The sequence below is a fragment of the Stegastes partitus genome, unplaced genomic scaffold (assembly GCF_000690725.1).
Source record: "Stegastes partitus isolate 25-593 unplaced genomic scaffold, Stegastes_partitus-1.0.2 Scaffold194, whole genome shotgun sequence".
Taxonomy (NCBI): Eukaryota; Metazoa; Chordata; class Actinopteri; family Pomacentridae; genus Stegastes; species Stegastes partitus.
In genome coordinates this window covers 637073-656451 of record NW_007577925.1, presented here as the reverse complement: position 1 = coordinate 656451, position 19379 = coordinate 637073, and the positions used below count along the sequence as shown (strand labels likewise).

At 41.9% G+C, this 19379-nt stretch overlaps 1 protein-coding gene across 1 annotated transcript in view; it reads left to right on the top strand.

The window, feature by feature from the left end:
• Window positions 1–5222: 5222 nt before the first annotated feature.
• LOC103356345 (plasma membrane calcium-transporting ATPase 2-like) overlaps window positions 5223–19379 on the top strand; it is a gene marked incomplete at its 5' end in the record, with an annotated part of 25855 nt that continues 11698 nt past the window's right edge. Inside the window, 2 exon segments of the mRNA XM_008280449.1 lie at window positions 5223–5521; window positions 8504–8738. Coding sequence (XP_008278671.1) covers window positions 5223–5521; window positions 8504–8738 — 534 coding nt within the window.

The following is a 19379-nucleotide window of genomic DNA, read 5'->3' as shown; positions in this document are numbered from 1 at the left end:
GGTGCCCCCACCGGCAACCTTCTTGCTGTGAGGCAACAGTGCTACCAACTGCACCACCTTGCAGCCCCAAAATCTCTTTATATATTCTGAAAATATATCAAACCATCCTACTTCCATAAAGTTTCCACACGCAGAAATCCTGCAGTATTTTTTGCAATTCGTGTCTGATGATGGAACTATCTTTTCTGACGCAGTAGGAGTGTGAAGCGTCAGTGGCCTTGTTCCGACCAATCAGCGTGACGCGACTACAACCTTATGACGTCAGTGAGTCGGTCTGTGTGTAGACAAAGATGGCGGCGCCCTGCCGAAAGAGGCGGCATGGATCGCCAAGTCCAGATGAAAATCTTGAAAATCCTGCTTGCTGTATGCAGATTCTTGATCAGTACAGCGAGAGCGCCTGTGTTATAACTCGAGCACGATAGGACACGTTCAGGAAAACTGCGAAAGAGTGAATATCACTGAAAGGGACAGAGAGCAATGTCGTGTTGCCAAACAAGGAGGAGGAAGAGAGCCGGGATCCATGTTAGGCTGACGGCTATCCCCTCCAGACCAGCAGGACCGTCCTCCTACTCTCCAATGTCCGTTCCCTCCACACCAAGCTGGACGAACTACGTTTGCTGAGAGAAACCCGCAGAGAGTGGAGGGACTTCTGTGTGTTTGCTTTAACAGAAACATGGCTCTATTACAACATCCCAGACGGACATACAGCTGGAGGGGACGACATTATTCCAGGACAGACAGACAGACAGCTAGCTCTGGGCAGCATCTGCAGCTTCACCATCGTCACACCATCATGTGTGTCTTTGTGTCCCTGAAGACCTACCAGGACCTGAAGAGGTTCGCCGTGCATGGACGCAGCGCCCCCTTCAGGAGGCAGCGAAAGTGAACGTTTAGTGTCCCAGATGTGTATTCCGCAAAACTTACTCATTAACTGATCCTGAAGAAACGCTCTGTCGTCTTGCCTGTACTGCTGTGCATGTACAGCAACATGACAATAAACTTGATTTGATTTGATACACACGTTGTACAGCGAGTACAATGAACTGGAAGCCCGTCCCCGCCACCATCCTTTCTGTTACAAACGTCTCACGAGCAAAAGACAGTTGTTCTATGCCAAGCAAAGACGAGAAAAACAAAAATCAGGTGGTACTGGTGAGTAGGCCTACAATCGTATATGTGAAAAAAGTCTTTTTTTGTAGTCTGTGTGTGTTTAGTTCGCCTGCTGCTGGCCCTGTCTCTGGCCGAGGACAACACAACAGCTCGTCTGATTTTTGATTATTTAGGCGAATATGGTCAAAGCACATCAGACAATGGAATTCATCTGATCATTCCCTCAAATTTCTTGTGTAGCCATTCACTGTCAATAAGTCCTCTTCCCCTCTTGGATGGAGGATAGGGCAGGCTGATTACATTTTTCAAAATAACTACGTTTGTAAGATTCCAAACATTCATCTATTATAATAATTGCTGATTCTATAGTTAATAGCAATCTAGTTCAATTAGAGGTACAATCAATGTAATTTTAAGAAATCACACAAGACAAACTTTTGTGTGTCAACATTCCTTCTGCCATAGCAAAAAAAAGTAATAATAGTAATAGCAGTAAACAGTAATAGCCCTATCACTATCCAGTTGAAAAAGGAAATAAAAAAGGGGATCACTGGTGAATAATTCTGTTCTACAAAGCTGCAGTTACTGCAGGATCATTTTGCTTTGAGTATTTGATGTAATCTGCACCATCAGCAGTAGGCCATGGCTGGAGTATCCATGAGAATCAACTCTCCATCAGTTGGATGACTAATGATCCTGCTCCTAGAGAGCTGCTGAAGCTTATTAGCTGTAAGTATAAAACAGGAGAATGTGCTACAAAACGGTGTTCCTGTAAATTTACAAACCTGAATTGTACAGAGTTATGTGGGTGCAAGAACTGTCAGACTGATTCCAGAACAGCGAGCCGAGAGCACATTCCTGACAGTGACGACAGTGATGCTGATTATTCAGTTTAGATATAAAGAAATTGAAACAGGAAGAGGATATAAATTGGATATCTCTTTCGTTTTTGACTGACTGGTTGACATTGTGACCAAAGTAAATTAACTGTAGCACCCCCTGAAAATGAGCTGTAACACGTGTAATTAATATTTGATATGATACTAAATTAGAAATATTTATGATTTAGTGTCTGGATGAATATTTTCTGTAATTGAAATTTGAAATCATTCCCAGTGAAACTATTCTGTCAGTTTTATATTGTGGACAGTGAAATGCAGTTTGAGCAGTTGTCTTGATAAATACTTTTTATATTTGATATCTAAAATAATGCCCATTGAGGCTATTTCATCAGTGATATTTTGTGCAGAGGGCAGGTAGCTCCAGATATTACCAGATCTTTGGTATAGATTATTGTGTTGCTTATTAATTTTGTTTATATTTTTCTACAATGGACCCAAGAGTCTGAACTTGAATAATTAAAGAATGTTTGGAACTCATTTGAAGCAATTTCTTATTCTTTTTTGTTTATAAAATCTAATCTGAAATGTTGTAGAATTAGGTCCCCTTGTGTGCTTGTTTCAATAGGACAGTTTTTTGAAATTCTGACTTTTTCAAAATATTTTTTCTTTACAACCAGCGCTCCTGTTCACTTAATATTCCACATACTGAGCATTTTTGGGATTGTCTATATAAGTGTCACGTTTGAAGTGTATGGCCTTGTTACTGTCTGAGCTAACTGGAGTGAAAAATGCTATTCGAGGCTAAAATGTCAAATTGTTCACGGATTTTCCAACTTTGGAAGACGATTACTCAATAACTGCAGGGAGCGCGCTTGTGGAACTTTATGTGGAAGAAGTTCAACTATTTTACTTGATAAAAACCACAATTAAAAGTATTCCCCACGATACAGGAACGGAAGTCAATTTCTAGGCACTTTCTGAGAGCTAGCCTAATAGCTAATGCTGATTAACTAAAACGTTTAATAATGCTCACTAGCAGTTGTTCACCATTTTACAACCAATCTGATGGATGTGTTTGGAATTGTGCTTATAATTTCCATTCATGATCAAACAAGCAGTCAGTTACATGATAAGTTAAATGACAGAAAATTATAAGGCAGTTAATTTGATGATCAATCATTTGTTCCTGTCATTGTTCAAGCAGAAGTAAGAACAAGGTATCTTTCATTATTCTTCTGACATTTTCTGAGCAAAGGGATTCACGTATCCGAGAGTAAAGCTGAACAGCCTTTTATCAGACCAAAATTAAAATCAGCTTCTAAATGTGTGATTGCGTGAAAAGGCATGTTATGAATAATGACAGTAAGACACACTCCTTGTCCAGATGTATGAGCGTCACTGTCACTACAATGGTCAGTGCATGTCTTTGAGTGTGTGCAAGATACTCACAATAATGAGATTTGGTCTGTCACAGTGGCAGGTTGCCTGTCTATATGCTTTAAGGCAGCGGTCCTCAACCTTTTTTGCACCACGGACCGGTTTTAAGCAAGAAAATTTTCTATGGACCGGTCATCACGCACATAACAAAGAAATTGTATTTTTTTGTTCGACTGATGGCTTCGTTTAACGGATAAAAACTGACAGTCAAGTGCGAGAAACAAGCGCAGACGGATGCAACGGGAAGACGAGCTAGTCATTTTTCAAACCAAAGCACCCTGCAGTCTCTGCTGGAAAGAAAAAATAAACCAATAAACTGTTTTTTCTTTTCTTTCTGTGCGGCCTGGTACCAAATTACCCACGGCCCGGTCCCGGTCCGCGGCCCGGTGGTTGGGGGCCGCTGCTTTAAGGCTTGCATTTCTGTGTGATATTTGGCCGAAAAAGAGTTTCTAAATGGAGGGAGGCTCAAGGAATACTAATAAATAAGGCCTGGGAGAAGATGAAGAGGGGAACACATAAAAGATTCCAGGATATGTGTGAAGTGAGATGAGTAAGAATCCCGTAAAAGAATCAGAGCCAACAAGTAAGAATCCCCAAGTGGCGGAAAGGGCACTCTCTCTTTTCCCACTTCTCTTCTTCCAAGTGTGCTTTGCCCAGTGTTGCCATGGCAATGCTGAGTCTTCCACAAGCTGACCACATGCGCACACACTCACACACTCACACACTCACACACTCACACACTCACACACTCACACATACAGTAGGTGTGTACACAACTGCGCACATGTACTGTAGCACCTGATCAGCCACATGCACGGATTTGGACAGATATTGTATGGCAAACACACAACCCACGATACAAGTCTCTGCTGTTGGCTGATAATAAACACATTCTAGCTCCGAGAGGCAGAGAAATTGCTCCCTTGGCATTAGTGCACATTTGTGTCATATTTCTGCTACTTGCAGGTAGACACATTCACTGATTAATCAGTTCTCAGCAATGTCATAAACGTCTACTGTTGAGTGATCTTTTTTCAAGCAAATGCTCTTTGGTTCCAGCTTTTTAAAAGTTAAGATTTAATGGCCGTCTTGATTTTCTATGATTGTAAAATAATATTTTTGTGGTTTTAATTATTCATTTATAATAATATCAATGTGAGTTCTGGGAAAGCCATTTTTGAAAACAGTTTTCTCAAAAGTAATAAGTGAGATCGTAATGGACAAAAAAATACTGAAAAAAAAGTACTGGTTGACACCTAAGACACATCGTAATAATAATCCTGTAGGAAACCAATTTCATATGTTCTGTTAAAAAACGACATTGCATGCTCCGTCTGCTGTTTATAATCCACTGGCATGTGTGCTGAACCAGAGAAATACACGGCTCCAGATGTACAATTACAGATTGCGAAGGTTCGAACTGCATGCCTGAAATAAGAACATCGACATTTGATTCCATCCATTTAATCTCCTGCTCTCCCACACAGATGAACCCTTTCACCTGCTAGCTGGTTAATTATCACTCGCAGCTATTTCAAGTGTTTACATTGGTCGCACTGCTTTGAAGGAAAGAGAATCTCATTCATTGACTACATCACAGAACAAACAGTATAGATTGTTTGTCCTCAAAACATGTTTAGCTGAAGACTTGAGAGCCTCTACTCCAGGGTTGTTGTTTTTTGTTTTACTGTATGAAGAAACACAGCTATACCTGGGATACCAACATTTATTTTTAAAGTGCTCGCATAGATTAAAATATTCTAACATTGTTATAAAATGTAACAATACCAACTACTGCTAGATAAGAATCCCTAAATCATTTGTACTGTAACAAATATTGGGATAAATAAACTAAACATATAAAAAATCTTTTCCTCTGCCTCTCTTTAGCCCCCAGATAAGGAAGGTGGTCTGCCCAAGCAGGTAGGCAACAAGACGGAGTGCGGCCTACTGGGATTGGTCTTGGACCTGAAGCGGGATTACCAGCCAATAAGAAACCAGATTCCAGAGGAGAAGCTTTACAAAGTCTACACCTTCAACTCCGTCAGGAAGTCCATGAGCACCGTCATCAAACTGCCTGATGGGAGCTTCCGGATGTACAGCAAGGGAGCCTCTGAGATTGTACTCAAAAAGTAAGATTGGTTTTCTGAATACAATTAAATGATTTTGATAACGGTAGCAGGTAGCAGGTAACAGATGTAAGATCTCACTACATGTTTACCAAATGTGTAGCCTTTACATCATGCACTTGAGGGCACAGCCTATTGCGCAGACTCTGTGCGATTGGCGTGGGCTGAGTTTCCTCTAGAAGGTCTCGAAATTGTGTCATTTTACCATGTGTAACAAAGAACACACCATAATAAATGAGTAACATTGAGAAAAGCATGAGAGGCAGCTATCAAGCTTCCTTTACTCACTTCAGGAATAAGCCAAAAGATTTACAACAGTAAAGTAAAACCACTTACATTTAAAAAAACAATTGTACGTTTCTTAGATATTCTATGTGTAATCTACTTAGCACATGTAGTACAAACACAGGTAAAGCTACATATAGCCTAATTTGAGGGTCATTATATGAAAATGTAAATGCACATTTTTGCTTTATTAACACAAATACTAAAATCCAATTTGCACAAATGACAGTTCATTTACTGTCGGCTGTATGTCAGAACACCTGTTTGTTTTCCATTTGTATGTTGATTTATTTTGCTAATGAGAAAGCCATTTACTGTTAATTACATGTTATTATAGTTTGACTGCTTAGCTTTGCCTTTGTTCTGCTCTAATGCCCCTAGACTTTTCAGAAACTACTGAGCAATTTGACCACAGCATTGAGGATCACACGTCCAGATTAATTTGGTTGCTTTTTGAATGAAATTATATTAAATTTACAGTTTATTCCCAGTAAGATAAAGTGAGCACAGCATTACATTCTGATCAAAATCTGACAATGCTATTTCACTTCAAGGTCCATTTTGTACCATTTCGAGCTTTGGACCATCTCATATGATGTTCATCAGCAGAAAAAAATAAACAGGATGTCAGGGAATAGATGTTCATACTTTCATTTTTTCCTGAGCCCGTCCATGTTAGCCTAAAGGTTGTTTGACATTCTTAATCTTACAAGTTGATGAAACAAGCTCACCTCAAGCTTAATTTAACTGTTCCGGACATTTTGATCATATCACGTGAATAATGAATAACAAATTGTTTCGATATCTGTGAAGAAGCTTCATGTTATTAAAAGATGGCACATTTGTCGTAAAATTTCTAGTTCATTTAAAGTTGCTACAATTTACTGCCAGAAGCCAACCATCCTTACATATTCATCTTCCTAAACCAATGCACTTTAAGTCAGGTTCTTTAACGGTCTGGTGTGCTCTCCAAAAAAATGCATTCAGTGTCAGTAAAAACATATTCACCCCTGGTTTTTTTCCTTTTACTGCATTCTCTTTTTTTATTATTATTGAGCACTTACAAATGACACGAACAGAGAGTTGACACAACCATACAAGACAAAAGACATCAAATAAGTTAGATGCACAACAATGTATATAAATATATTATTGAAGGAAAAAAGAGAAGAAACTAATTATATATATATATACATATATACATGTACGTACATACATACACATAAAATAATAATAATACAAAAAATAATAATCATATTGTCTGTGAAGATTCTCAGTCAGTTATTCTGGTAGATTAATCGTAGCAACTGGACTTGCTTGAGTTCCTTGAAGACGTTTCACCTCTCATCCAAGAGGCTTCATCAGTAAGAACTGATGTAAGAACTGATGAAGCCTCTTGGATGACGTGTCTTTATCGAAACCACCAGCTGATAAAGACACGTCACCACAGACGTCAGTGACGTCTCTAAGGAAGACTGAAGTGACAGTCCAAACATGTCAAGGTAAAAACAGCTCCTACTTAAAAACTCTCATTGTCTGATAAAAAAGAAACCGTATACCTACATTTCTATCAGTTATATGAATTATTTGTAAATAGAAAATGCAAAGTAAGAGGAGTCATAAGTGTCCTGATGGCCACCCTCACAGTCTCTTTCTTGCAGTTATTCAGTTTTTGAGAACAACCTGCTCTCGGCAGTGTTAAGCACATGCCGTATTCCTTCCATTTCTTAATAATAGATTTAACAGGATTCCAGATTGCTTGGAGTGTTATTTTGTCATCATGGTGTGAAGCCAGAAGTACTTATTCAACAGTGACTGGATCTTCCAGATACAATCACTTGAGACACATTTACTGCACTCAGATGATCTCCATTGCACTAACTGTGATTTCTAGCACTAATTTACTGAAATTGTGTTCAATTAGGCGAGTCATGTTAAAGAAGTGAATCAAATGCAGTCACTTATGTTACATTTTATATTTTTCTGTAGGGCTGCAAGGTGGCTCGGTGGTTAGCGCCGTCACCTCACAGCTAGAAGATCCCCAGTTCACATCCCAGTTAGGACACCCGGGATCTTTCTTTGTAGAGTTTGCATGTTCTCCCCGCGCAGAGTGGGTTCTCTGGCTTCCTCCCACAATCCAAAAACATGTTGAATGAATAATTGGTGATTCTAAATTGTCCGTAGGTGTGAATGTGAGTGTGCTTGGTTGTCTGTCTCAATGTGTAACCCTGTGATAGACCGGCGACTGACTAGACTGGTGTTCCCTGCCTTTGCCCTAAGTCAGCCCCTGCCCCCACGACCCTAGTGAGGTTAATATGGTGTATAGAAAGTGGATAGATGGATGGATGGTTGGATGGATATTTTTATTTATTCAAAACTACTTTTCCACTTTGACCTTAAAGAGTTTTTTTTTTTTTTTTGTAAATTCTTGTTAAAAAATAAAAGTCTAAATAAAGAGACCATGACTCAGTGTTGAAAAGAAATAAAAGAGGGAAACTTCTAAGGAGGATGAATGCTTTTTATAGGTATTTTATTTGTCCCCATATTTTACCTGTTGACGTCAGCTCAGCTATGCATTTTGAGATCAGCATGCATGTTTTTTGACTGACAAATCTTCTTTTCTATGCTGGGTCATTTTGACAGTAGAAAAATCGCCAGGTATAGCCGACATTTTGAAGTAAATCAAACTCCATTTTCCAGATGCAGCCATATCCTGAGCGAGGTGGGTGAGATGAGGGTTTTCCGTCCACGAGACAAGGACGAGATGGTGAAGAAGGTGATTGAGCCCATGGCATGCGACGGCCTGAGGACCATCTGTGTGGCGTACCGTGACTTTTCCAGCGATCCTGAGCCCAACTGGGAGGATGAGAACAACATCCTCAATGACCTCACAGCCATCTGCGTCGTTGGAATAGAGGACCCTGTCAGGCCAGAGGTAGGGGAGTGTGAGATATTTTAGGAATATACAGAGGAGAGTGATGATAAGCAAATGCATTATACCACCTGCTATCAGCAGCTGATGTGCCTTTGCTGTAAGTTTGAAGCAGTGTCACAGAGGTATATAGGGTACAATGTAGCATCTCTTCAGTCCTCTAATGGAATATTATTTCCTAGATCTGTAAGTTATCAGTCCAGTATGTGTTTGCTGTTCTACCCCAGGACACATAAAAAAACACTTTATTGACCAGCTCAAATTTTCTTGGATTTCAACTCCTGGGATTATTAAAGAAATATCTCTCCATTTTGCACAGTTAATACATGTTTTCCCTAAAAAGCACAGATTTGACCGCATAAGCCTTTCTATGGAGTTTAGTTGCATCAGCGCAGCTCCTTTCTTGTGTTCACTTCCTTAGCCGTTGACTGCATTCTCTCGAATATCCAAGACAAATGTCTCCAAAGGGAGACAATAAAGACTAATCTAATCAAATCTAATCTAATAAAATCGCCCCCTTGTTTATATGGAACTTGGTAAAAATGCGTACAAACTGAAAATTTTTAATTTAATGTAATTTCAAGGGGGAAAAAACAACCATATTATTGAACATTTATTGGTTTGATGGCTGTTTTATTACATTAGGATTTAAGCTTTGTACACTGGTGGAGCTGCATGTTATCTCTGTATTGATTCTGATATCAGATTTAAACACACAGAGCTGTGGAAACATAAAGTGGACAAGTAACAAGACTCTGGTGGCAGTAGGAGCCTGCACAGGGAGGGATCATCTGTCATTTGCAGGGCTTGACCCAAGGGTGTAACTAAATGCACAATATAGATGGGACTTCAGACTTCTGACATACGCTGCTCAGCTTTCATACACTGATAATAATTTTAACATGCAACTGCTACTTGTATGTTTTAGTTACAGTAATATGTAATATAAAAAGATTGTGTATTGCAACATTTGAAGTAATAGTAATAATTCTAATAGTAATAAATATGTTGCACTGGGTCCTCCAAAGAACAGATAATGGTTGAATTCTAGACGTATTATACATGTAGCTATATTACTTTATATTAAGCATTGAAGAATGGACCTGCAATTGTTTGATGTGAAAGGGAAGAACTTTAAAAGGCCACATGTGCGAAGAATAAGTAGGCATATTTTATTATCGTATTTAAATTTTATATATTCACACTACAAAACTGAAATAGATTGTGACTCTACTAAATGTATGGTTGTGGTTTGTTTAGTTACTTGGCTGATGAGAATTTTACATCCAAAATAAAATAAGTTCACAAAATATCACTATTCTTGAGTAAAAATGTCTGAGCCACTTTGATATTATCCTCAAGGATTATGCATCCATACCTACTTAAATGTTTGTTGTTTTTTTTTTTTTTATGGTAACGATTTATTTATTTATTTATTTATTTTTAAATATGTGCTTGGAATACAGATCTGGCAAGTTATTTGTAGCAGTGAAAAATGACATTGGCAGGAAAGGGTTTTATTTATCTATGTTATAACCAAGCTTATTAGTCAGAAAACGAAATGTTATGTCTATAACTTCTGTTCCCTGAAGGAGAGGAACGAGGTACCACACATATAGTATGGGATGTCACGCCCCGCGTGACCTGACTGCAGACACCTCTATTCACGCCTTTACGGCAGATGATCTGTGATGACATATGTGAGGCCCTGCCTACACATATAAATACTTGTCATCACAGTCATCCCTCAGTTCGATAGCCACTCTTCACCGAGCCCAGCTGTGCTGCGGGGCAACCAAGTGTTGTACCTCGTTCCTCTCCTTCAGGGAACAGAAGTTATAGACATAACATTTCATTCCCTTTCAGTCGATTCACTCGGTACTACACATATAGTATGGGACATGTATACACGCCCTGCAGAGCAGCTACCGAACCGGAGTCTAGCCTGCAGCACTCTAGTACATGGTATAGACCCAGCAGAAAGGACAGACTGAGCCACCGAAGGAGCTGTCCAAACAATAAAACCACACAAAAGTGTGCGGAGATGACCAGCTACCTGCAGCACAAACATCACTTATATGCACCCCTTTAATCAGGGCCCATGGTGTTGCCATGCCCCTGGTAGAATGTGCCCTCACACCGTAGGGCAAAGGGAGGCTTCTGCTGCCATAGGCCAGGGATATAGCCTCCACAATCCAGTGAGAAAGCCACTGTTTGGGCAGGGCCTTACCTCTGGCTGGATTAGCAAAACAGACAAATAATTGGTCACATGAACGCATACTCTGAGTGCGATCAATATAGGTGCATAGAGCACACACAGGACACAATGAATGCAACCTCCTCTGCTCCTTGGATGCAAAAGGAGGGGGTCAAAAGCTCAAGAGCTTGAAGGCCATAGAGCTGTAAGCTTTACCTTTGGTAAATACACTACATTTGGGCATAATGTAACCTTGGAGCCATCGCAGGCGAACTGGGTACAAGAGGGATGCACCGACAAGGCATGAAGGTCGCCTACTCGCTTTGCAGAGCACAAAGTGAGAAGCAAAGCAGTCTTGTATGAAAGAAAGTACATATCAACAGACTTGATAAGTTCAAATGGAGGTCCACAAAAGGCCTCAAGCACCAGTGACAGATCCCATGATGGGACGCTGGATCTAACCATGGGCCTCAGCCGACGGACCCCTTTTAAGAAGCGCATGGCAAAAGGATGAGCATCTGGCGTCATACCATCAAAACCAACGTGACAGGCAGATATAGCTGCCAAATACACTTTTATTGTGGAGAAGGAGAGACCCTTATCCAGCAGCTCTTGAAGAAATGTCAAAATGTCCACAATAGAGCACTGAAATGGGAGAACATTACGGTTGGCACCACTGCTCAAATGCCCGCCATTTATATGTATGCAGGCCTCTAGTGGGTGAGGCCCGTGCACTCTGAATTGTTGCCACCACTTCAGGGGGCAGGCCCTTCGCTAATAAATTGGACCTTTCAACAGGTAGGCATGCAGCCGCCACAGTTTTGGGCGCAGGTGAATCACCTCTCCTCTTGCTTGAGAGAGGAGATCCCTGCAGACAGGGAGCTGCTCGGGCCTCACTGCAAGCAGACTGATTATCTCTGCGTACAATGACTTCGCTGGCCACCGAGGGGCCACCAGGATCATGGACAGGCCCTGCTGATGCACCCTCTCCAGAGCAGGCAGTATCATTTCCACTGGGGGAAGCGCATACAGGAGCATGTTGGGCCATGCCCAGTGGTGCGCTCCACTTCTGCCTTGCCGAACCGTTCCCATATCTGAGCCACCACCTGTGGGTGTAATCTCCATTCTCTCACCATAGGTCCCCCTCTGGAGAGAAGGTCTGCACCCTGGTTCAAGTGACCGAGAACATGTTCGGCTCTGACAGACAGGAAATGAACACTGCACCCGTGCAACAGAGAGTGAGACAGTTCTAACAGGGGGAGTGAACAGGTTCCTCCCTGCCTGTTTATATAAGAAACCACCATTGTGTTGTCTGTTCTGATCAGAACATGCTGGCCTGTCAGATCTCGACAAATTATGCTGCAGAGCTAAGAAAACCACTAGCAGTTCCAGGTGGTTGATGTGAAGTCTGCACTGAGCGACGACCAGACCCCTCTCCCCGTCGCACAGAGCCTCCCCAACCCTTCAGAGAAGCATCTGTGGACACTACCTTGCGAAAAGACACCCTGCCTGTCAGGGAGCCCTGACACAGCAGGCCGGGATCCCTCCACTGGTCGAGAGCTAGCAAGCGGGACGGTGTTATCGTCAGCCTCCTCTGGAGGTGATGTGATGGACACAGCCGGTAAAAGCAAGTCCAACTCTGAAACGCTTGCATCTTCAACAGCCCGAGCGGCACTACAGCAGTCATAGACGCCATCATGCCAGTCAGCTGTAAAATCATCTGAAGACGCAGTCTGTGTCCCGACTGAAACTGAGCGAGGCAGCGGTAAAACATGACCACCCTGTGCTACCAGAGCCCAGTCATCCAGGTACGCTACGATACGAACTCCTTTCTCCCGGAGAGGAGATAATGCCACCTCGACACATTTGCTGAAGGTGCAGGGGGCGAGTGATAGACCAAATGGCAGTACTAGGTATTCGTAGGCCGTACCTTCGAATGCAGACCTTAGAAACTGCCTGTGGTCAGGGTGTATCGCTACATGAAAGTAAGCGTCTGTTAAATCTATAGTTGTAAACCAATCCCCCGAACCGACCGCAGTCAGAAGTTGTCTGAGCGCTAACATCCTGAACTTGTAAGTTTGTAGACATCTATTTAACACTCTCAAGTCCAAATAGGATGAAGTCCGCCTCCTTTTTTCAGAACAACAAAATAAAGGCTGTACCAACCTTTGTTCGCCTATGAAGCGGGGTCCACTCGTATCGCTCTCTTCTGTAGGAGACTGTGTAGTTCCTCCCTTAGTACCGCTGCTGCCTCGTTCCCTACTAAGGTGTTTACCACCGAGAGGAAACGAGGAGGCCTGAAATGAAACTGCAGACGATAACCCATGGCAATCTCTACCCATGGATAGAGTGCGCCTGCGCGCCAGTGAGAGAGGTGTGCTGCCAGTCGACTAACTTGGAGCACTGTAGGTGGAAGGCTGTTGCCCTCTCGTGTGCCGACAGGGAACGGCTTCCCCTGACTGCACTTTTTTATCTGCTCTGCTTTTTTTTTTTTAAAGACAGAGAATTCTTCATTTGATGCAACCCTTGAACATTCAAGTTTTTGCAAAGAACAGAAGGCACCTTTACTGGGGCATGGAAAGAACAGCAAACATTGTGAACATTTGTCATGGTCACCTGAGAAACACTCCAAGCATCCAAACTGGAGGCTCCCTGAGACAACACAAGTGTATTTGTGTGTATGGGGGAAGTGTGCTTGGGAGACTGTGTTAGGGGAGTGCAGCGACGTTTGGGACTGAACCCCTGAACAGAACATAGAAGCGCCTCTTGGGTGGCAACACATGAGGGGCAGCAGTGTCTCCCTGCTGCTGGAGCCGCTTTCTTCTCAGTCCCTGGGTTAGGATGACTGGCTGTTCTTTCTCCTTGGCCTCAGGTTTCTCTGGAGGCCTGGAGGTGGGCCCTTACTCCAAGCAGAATGGCGTGGAGGTTGAGCCACAGCTGCAGCTTCACTGGCTGGGAGCCGTGGCTCATGGGTGGCGCTGCCCTCTTGGGAGGCGGTTGTGGAGCTGCAGGTGTGTCAGAGCTGGGGGAGGATTTAGGCTTCGCATCACGCCTGGGGATGATGCTGCGCAGAGCCTCTGTCTGCTTCTTCCTCAGCTCAAATTTTGCCTGCATGGCATCCAGCGATTGACTGGAGACTGGTTCATCCAGATACATGGCCCTGTCTCTATCCGGGACATCAGACAGTGTCAGCCACAGGTGTCTCTGTCAAGAGTTCCATGGCTGTCATGTTCTTTGATTGCAAATGTGGAAAGTTCTGCATTTCCACACAAAGTTCACTGCTATTAATGTCCGGCTGGCCATCATGAGTCAGAGCAGTGCTAAGGGTCTGACATTGTTGTGGTAGCTCCTCTTTTGCTAAGTTGGGGAAGTTGAGGAGCACTCCAAAACTTGTCCTTTACCTCTCCAAGGTTCTGAAATCTCTCATCAAGTGAAGAGACAACAGTATCTACAACCAAATTAAAAAATGTGATTTCTATGTTCTTAAGTGCATCATTCATTGGCTCATCTGGAGACTCATATGCAAAGTGCTTTTTTGTGGTTCTCAACTGCTGTTGTTTCAGTACAGTCTCCACGTTCATCTCTTCACAGATCTCCTTTGCAGTTGTCTGTGCATCAGAGAACCCAGTGGTTCTGTAGCTGGCCAGAGAATCTCTAGTTTTCTTCAACAAGTCTACAGCCACATCTAGCTGAATGGAGGATGACTGCAATAATTTACTGACATGTTGGATTTTGTTGAGGATGTCATACCAAATGGTTGTGCCGATGGAAAATCTGTAAGATCCAATCTCCTCAGCCACAGACTGGGCTTCAGCTCTCACCACAGGGTCTGCAGTAGTTTCCCTCACCTCCAGAAGAGCCTCTCTGACTTGTGGAGCCTGATACCTTACTGCCTCAATGCTTTTCACCCTGCTTTCCCATCTGGTCTTTGACCATGATTTTAGAGTGACTTTAACATGATTCAGCAGGATATCCCATCTATGGGTGGAGGCTGAGAAGAGCTTGAATAGCTTTGTTAAATGTCCAAAGTAGTTGATGGCATCTGTTAAACTTTTTGCAGCATCAGCAAAAGTGTGGGCACCACATGGAACAAAAAAAAGCTCTTGGGTTCAGCTGAAGCAATCTTGCCTGAACACCTTTATTCTTTCCCTTCATGTTGGCTCCGTTGTCATAGGATTGTCCTCTGCAGTTCTCAAAGGGAATGTTTAGCTCCTCCAGCCTGTTAAGGATGAGAGATGACAAACTTTCCCCTGTTGTCTCCCCAGCCACAAGAAAGCCCAAGAAATGTTCTTTAACTTTAACTAATGTGTGTGACTGCTTGCACCACTTTCCACCCTACAAACATGCTGCTTCATTACTGGATCAAATTTGGCCAGGAGTTCCACCTCTTTCAAAAAGTTGCCATTTTCTGGTTTGTTTAGTGCAGGGGTGTCCAATCATGGTCCTCGAGGGCCACAATCCTGCATGTTTTAGATGTTTCTCTCTTCCAACACACCTGATTCAAATGATCAGCTCATCATCAAGCTCTGCAGAAGCCTGATAACGATCCTGATCATTTGAATCAGGTATGTTGGAAGAGGGAAACATCTAAAACATGCAGGACTGTGGCCCTCGAGGACCAGGATTGGACACCCCTGGTTTAGTGTATCAGTGGATCCCCTAAAAGCCATGTTCCTTCAGCTAAGGACTGAATTATTGCCACCAATCGAGAGAGAACATCACACCACATGTTTCTCTCAGCCTCAGCGAGTGCAATCTCTTACTTATCTATTGTCAGCCCCTTTGCCAAACGAACCTCCATCTCCTTCCATGTTGTCATGTGGGTATTGTGCTCCTGGCTATCTTCATGAACCTTCAGCAAGTGGCTTGCATTCTTCCAGTTATTTAGTCCTTCCTTATTCAGTTTGTATTCTTTTGTGAGAACATTTTGCAGCAGCAGCAGTGCAAGCTAACATTCTGTTTTTGAGTACATCAGCCAGCTTCTTTTGATTTGTTCGCCATTGGCTAAGACTCTATTAAAATAGTCACGTTGACACCTTCTTCCGTCTTTGTTTTTGGGAAATATGAAACTACTTTTTATCTTAAATGGTCCTCTGTACACTATTTCTCTTCTTACCTCATCAGTTAGAGAAGATGGCCAGTCAGCAGGGTCAACTGGTGCACCCTTTTGTCCTGATACTGTGGCACTGGGCTGGGCTGAGGTAGAGGGGATGGGAGCATCTGATGCTGTGGCGCTGGAGGTGGGAGTAAAATATTTAAAAAGTGCATCTGAAAAAAAAAAAAAAAAAGAAGTATATGTGATCTAAGCCATACGTGGGACATGGGACTTAATGAACTTATACATTAAATAGTCTAAGAGTGCAGTCCACACACATTTTATATACATATACATACATACATATATATACGTGTGTGTGTGTGTAATTTATTATAATATTGAGAAAGCTAAAGGATGAACTATTAACTGCACTTTAATACTGGAGTAAACTTAGCACCCTGTAGCACATAAAGAGGAAGGAAAAGTAAGCATTTTAACAGAGAGCAGGGAAAATACAGTCAACAGTTTAAATAACATCTGAACAGGCCCAATATCGATTTTCTAAATATCCCTGATTTAAGGTGGTGGTAGCACATTAACGTAAGTCAGCTATAACTATTTAGTGATTATAAACAATGCTGCTATCGTCTGAAATAAGCTAGCAAGCTAGCATTGCTCTGATACCAGTAACTACGATTCATTAACTTAACAGGGTTCTGACCAGAAATGTCCGGCAGCGTAGCGGGGGGATGTCAAATACTGCCTGGGTGTTCTGACCACTTCCACTCCTCCGCTTGTGGCGCCCCCTGTGGATGTCGGCGCCCTTAGCATTTGCCTATACTGCCGATGTCCAGACAGACAGGACACGCTTACTGAAGACCTCTTCCTCGACTTAGGCTTGGTGCTCGTATCAAAACACAATGCTCATGACTTTACCAAAAAAGCCTGAAATCAGCGCTCCGCGGGCAGTCACACTCACTGCGTTAGTAGCGGTGGCTAACACCAACAAAAGCAGTTAAACAAATTTCAAGCCGGCAGTAGCCTTGGAAAACAGAGCTAACTAGTGGTAGCTAGCTAGCCCGTGAGGTGTTCCTAGAAAGGTGAAGAGCGTAAGAACTGAGGGATGACTGTGATGACAGGTATTTATATGCGTAGGCAGGGCCTCACAAATGTCATCACAGATCATCTGCCGTAGAGGCGTGAATAGAGGGGTGTGATATCCCACACTATATGTGTTGTACCGAGTGAATCGACTGAAAGGGAATTACTGAATATCAATGTGTGGTGTAGGGTCATGGGCAAAAGTGTACATTTCAGTAGGAGATTTTCTGTGGCGTGGGCACAGTCTGATTGGATCAAATCACTGCATCTCCAAAATGTCAAGTTTTCAAGAAAAGTTTTAGTTAAGTTAAGAGGCGGTGAAGAATAGACTCAACTGGCAGAAGTAATAGAAACATTGACACTTTCTGAAAACCACACATGTAAAGACCACTATAAGGTGATGCAGAGTTAAAGTTGCTAAACTGCAAAAAGTCATCAAACTATAGTAACAACACTTTAGAACAATAAATACACACACACACACACACACACACATATATATATATATTACGGCATCATTCATTTAACACTGAAAAGAACCATTCTTTGCAAAAAGAACAGTCTTTTTTTGATACATTACTTTTGATGGAGCATTATAATGCTAATAGATTTAATTCATTATGTATTTGTTTTTGTTCTTTTAAACAATAATTTTGATTGCAGGACATTGCGATTCAAAATGTTTCCATGGTCTGTGATCTCTTTGGTGTTATAAATATTTTATGATGAATTTCTCGTAAACAAAAGGAGTAATATAATTGGAAGAAACAGGTATCTGTATACAGTAGGAAAGCTGACCTCACTTGACAGCTCCAGTGAAGTAGAAGGAAGCAGGAAACTGACTACTGCATTATTCAACTTCTTCCTTTCATCTTTTTTTTCCACCCCCCTCCTCACGCTATAGCAACGACTCTCATGCAACCTTTCCCTAACATGTTTCTCCTTTCCACCTCTCCCTGTCTTGTCAGTTTTGGCTTTCACCTTTCTCTGGTTGTTCTCTTTTTCCATTGACTTTCCCTGCACCTGCTTTTCTCTCTGTCATTGTGTCTTTCTGTGTTTCTGTCTGAAGCCAACATAAGTAGCATCTGAACATCCATCCATCCATTATCTATACACTACTTAATCCTCACTAGGGTCAGGGGGGGCTGGAGCCTGGACAGGTCACCCCGGACACCAGTCTATCACAGGGCTGCATCTGAACAGGACATCTAGGATAAAAAAAAAAGAAAAAATCTGAAATTGTAAATAATCTATTAGGAAATTTGAAAAATTAACAAGTGTTACTGTAACCTTTTACATTAATACCTAGAAGTCTGAAGATTTCCCCTTTTTCAGCCACTTAGCGTCTGACATTTTTGATGACCAGTGTGGAAAAGCAGTGCACATCTTTCCAGGCCTCATACTGGAAATGAGATGACTTTCCCTTCTGCTAAAAGGGTCACACAGAGTGGTAAACATGTTTTTTTTTGTTTGTTTGCTAGTCTCTAATTTCTTCCTCCAGAATGTGATGTTCTTTTAATAACTGGCTGCTCTGTAGGGTTGCCCCCAGAGAGACGAGCAAGAAGAGAGAAGGGAATGATAGCGACCGAGAAAGATAAACAGATTCAAAATCAGATTCATGTCAGATGGATGGCGTAACGCAGGAGGAGGAGGAGGAGGAGGAGGACGGGTAAGGAGAGAAATGGAGGAAAACAAGTGTAACCAGATCCATATTAGAGACACGAGAGGCTTGTTTTTCAGTCTCACCTCCTATCCTCCTACCCTCTTCCTCTGTCGGGCCAGATTGTATTTTTAATAAGCCTCTACTCTTCTCTTCACCTCCTCTTTCCGATGACCAGTAAACTAGAGCAGTGGGAATCCAAAAAAATTGTAATAACTTGCCCCACATGATTGACTAAAAGACCTTCTTTACCTTGTCAACTCGTGTTACTTCTAAGATGACGACTAATTCAATAGTTTCACATGAGTATTGCATCAGCATATGTATGATTACTGATGTTCACAGACTTCAAAATGCATATTTGCAAAAAAAATATTGTTATTACTTTTGGAAAATATTCAAACTCTTTGACTTTTTCCTTAAAGTATTATTATTAGTAGGCTGAATATATTTTATTTATGAAAAAATGAAAACGTAAGTCCTGTTACCACTTTAAATATTGCAGTGAATTTTCTACATGTATTTACTGCCTTAAAACTTTTAAGATAAGATAAGATAAGATAAGATAAGATAAGATATGCCTTTATTTATCTCACAGTGGAGAAATTCACATCGTTGATAGCAGCTTTCGACAGAGTTACACTTATA